This window comes from Buceros rhinoceros, unplaced genomic scaffold, assembly GCF_000710305.1.
Source record: "Buceros rhinoceros silvestris isolate BGI_N320 unplaced genomic scaffold, ASM71030v1 scaffold3622, whole genome shotgun sequence".
Taxonomy (NCBI): Eukaryota; Metazoa; Chordata; class Aves; order Bucerotiformes; family Bucerotidae; genus Buceros; species Buceros rhinoceros.
Genome location: NW_010398158.1, coordinates 28,909 through 32,468, shown reverse-complemented (window position 1 = coordinate 32,468; position 3,560 = coordinate 28,909). Strand labels below are relative to the sequence as shown.

The 3,560-nt window shown below is 40.9% G+C and overlaps 1 protein-coding gene across 1 annotated transcript in view; it reads right to left on the bottom strand.

Annotated features, from left to right (window-relative positions):
- Positions 1-887: 887 nt before the first annotated feature.
- LOC104488876 (gamma-aminobutyric acid receptor subunit gamma-3-like) overlaps positions 888-3,560 on the bottom strand; it is a gene marked incomplete at its 5' end in the record, with an annotated part of 14,878 nt that continues 12,205 nt past the window's right edge. The window contains one exon of the mRNA XM_010130970.1: positions 888-1,166. Coding sequence (XP_010129272.1) covers positions 888-1,166 — 279 coding nt within the window. The remainder of the gene's footprint in view (positions 1,167-3,560) is intronic.

The following is a 3,560-nucleotide window of genomic DNA, read 5'->3' as shown; positions in this document are numbered from 1 at the left end:
TTCCTGCTGTTATTATATAGTGATTTTTACTCATGGCCTATCAACTATGATCTGCTACAATGACGCAAACAAGCAGGATTCTTGTCCTGCTTCAAGTAGAGTACTTTAGAAATTGATGACCATCCTGTGTTAAACCAGTCATAAAAAAAGACAGTTAAAAGCTTGAAAAACTGTAGAAGTTACGCCTACAGCTGCCTCAGAGATAGGCGTCTTTATATCAAAATAATATCCTTCTTGTAACTCTGCCTTTTCACCTGAAGTTAAAACCAATATGTGTAGGTAAGTGGCTAATTCCAGGAATCCCAGACCTTTGCAGAAAATAACATCGATGTTTTCATCCCATCAGAGACATTTTTACTGTATTTTGGTGGTTTCTCTATAGCAAAGAAATCACCAGTGAAATATTTCCCAGAAGCTATGGGACATAGCTCAAGCGATTTTAAATACAAATGAGTGGTTTCATTGGCTTTGACTTATTTGCCAGTGCCAGCGTATGTTGCTTTGAGCCTCAGGGTTATGTTAGTATTTTGGAGAAAGTATGGGAATGAAAAACGAAAATGACACGTTTAACTTTTGCCTGAATTAGCTTCTATGCCAAGGGAGAACAGTATAGATTCTAATATACAATAGTTATTCATAAACATCGCTTACACTACAAATTCAGCAGAATTTTGTAAGAATATTTTCCTTAAAATGAATAGCAATAAGGAGAGAATTCTTCCACGGTTTTCTTTTCAGGCAATTACATATTAAAATTCTTCATCAGGCTCTGTGACGGTGAAGGTCATAATTTGAGATGAAACTGACCATGTCCTTCATTTTTTCTGCACTTTCACCATCCCTTTGCAGTGTGAAAACACAGCAGTCTTCACCGCTGCAGGCAACATTTAGAGATAGAGGTATCCAACCCAGTAGACTAGGTTAAACAGCAGGAAGGACGTAGGAAAAAAGACCCTAGAGTAAGAATCCAGTTCTAAGATGTCTATTTGAATCCGTCCTCTCCTCCATGAGCCTGATTTACACTCTTCGTAACAACAGAAAAAACTCTGGCAGTCTTTCCCATCCAGACATTCATAGACGCATGCATCTTCAAATTCTTGCCAATACATGGCATTGTTCAATGTGATGACTGTGGTTGGTGGTCTCATATCAAGTACAGAATAATTCTGAGAAGAGAAAAAGAAACCAATAGTTTGATAAGCTTCCATGGATGATGCAGATGATCACAATTAATGGTCATGGGAAAAAAATCACAGGAGCTGAGACTAAGAGGTCGATACTATAGGAGTTCTAGGGAGTATCTTTCTTTCCCTCAAAAGGTGCCTTTTCAGATGAATTTGCGTAGAGACATTGTGGAGTGGCAAGTTGTATTTTCTACTTGGTAGCTCAAGCATATATTTCCTAGCAAACATTTTTTCACACTTAGGAATTCTCTTGCCTGACCGAGCATTATTTGCAAGATGCTTTAGACAATTGCAGCTACTACATTTAAGAGTGGATTCTGAAAAATGAGGAAGAGGTCCCCCTTCCCCATTTAATTACAGAATGATGTCTACTTAGTATAGCTGGTTAGCCAGAGATAATGATGATTTCAGTAGAGGATTTCAAAATGCTATTCTTAGGCATGTCCCCGTAGTGCTTCTCACATTAATCATGCTCAGAAATAGGACACTTTGATATCACACATGCTCACAGGACCACTCATGCCTACACATGTCTCCTACTTCATTGTACTCCCTATTTACACTTTGTCACCTTTTTTGTCACACCATTTCCTTTTCATGAAAGGTGCTTTCTCACAATAGTCTCCTCTCTCATCAAGCCAAGCCTTCCAGGCTCACAAACATCACCTCCTCCACTGGCATCACTAGGAAATGTCCCATCAGCTTTGCTCCTTGTCTGCATCACCCTGACACAGCAGACTCCAGCCCCATCAACACTTTTCTCTCCCTCAGGGGCCCTTCCTCTCCTTGTGATTGCTCTGATCATTGCCTTTGCCTGCAGGAGCATGCTGGATATGCACTAACAAACTCGTCACACCTCTGCATCATGTCTGCTTGTATTCTGGAGGGTGCTCTGGGCCCGTGCTTCAACATTTACCATACAAAGTACTCAACAACTCTTGTTGAAGTGTTGGACCATATCAGAAATCTTTCACTCTGGAAGTGAGACAGATCAGTGATGTGACCAATGTGCCTCAGTGAAAATTTTGCTTTTTCTACTGACTTCATTTTCTTTCTACAAATCCTTTGGTTTGCACATGGCACATGACAGTATTACCCACTTCATTGAAAATGCTGGTCCCTGAGCTAAAAACTCGATGTGGCATCCCTCTGCTTAGATGTTGGCATCTCCGACATAGATAACCAGATCTGAACTGCCCTATGGTATCCAGCCAATTACTTCCAGGACATAATTCATCTCATTGTAAGCAAATACCTAAAATCTCTCCAGTGTACTGTGCTGTGGACTGTAAACAGACTGCAGTTTAGAAGCAGATTATTACAAATCTGTTTGTTATGAATGACTTCATATCTGAAATTAGATGACAGAGATTACACCCTCATGGTCTTCTCTTCTTCTTTTTTGTAAAGTTTCAGGTGGCTGGTTACAGATCTTCACAATGTGCTGCCACATGGAAAAGGTCTAACACTATTGTACAAGCAATTATTTTTTGACTGTAGCACTTGGAAAGAAAAAAGCTATGACTAAAGTACCCATGGAATTCTGCTATACCTCTGTGTCACATCTTGTTCATTTATTGCAGGCCATTATAAAAACTTCCTACTCAGGGGCTAATATTTTCTGAGCCTGGCTACAATGTTTATGTTAAAAAGAAGAAAGGCTAAGTTAGATCCCTCCAGACGATTTTGGTAAGTGAAGAGAAGTGCATGCCCTGGTTCTGCAAAGGAAACTTTCTCATTTGTTGTTGTAGCTCTGTTGTATGAACTGCCTGCTCAGGACAGAAGACAAAATAAATGCCCTGATAATACAGAGAGATTGATCTGGTTGCTAGGAGGGGTTGCCTCTGTTAGCTAGGAGGGGTCCTAAAGTTACTAGATACCAGGTGAAGGTGGATGTTACCCACTGTGTCCTGTGCTGAGCTGGGATTGGATGGAGAGGGGTGCAGGCACAGTGGGCACTAGCCCAGTATTACCTGAGACACCTGACCAGGCAAGGCACTACTCAGAAGCCTTGGGCAAGGCAGTTCAGATGCAGTGTTAAACACACTTAATAAAATTATTGCGGACAAAGTGTAAGTGTGTTCTCTAAGAGGAAAAACAAAGGGTGGGATTACATGAACATGGATTTACTAATAATACATTTCACCTTTTAGATGGCATCACTACCAGCTGGAAAAGACAAGATGATCTCTGGAGAGTCAGAGACACTGCTTATTTCATGCAGTTTATTCTATAGTTTGAACATGGAAGTTGTTTACATATAGAACCAGGCCCCTGATGAGTATTATAGTGGGAAAGAAAGGTGAGAGGAGGGGAGGTGAGAGGAAGGAAGGGAAGGGAAGGGAAGGGAAGGGAAGGGAAGGGGAGGGAAGGGAC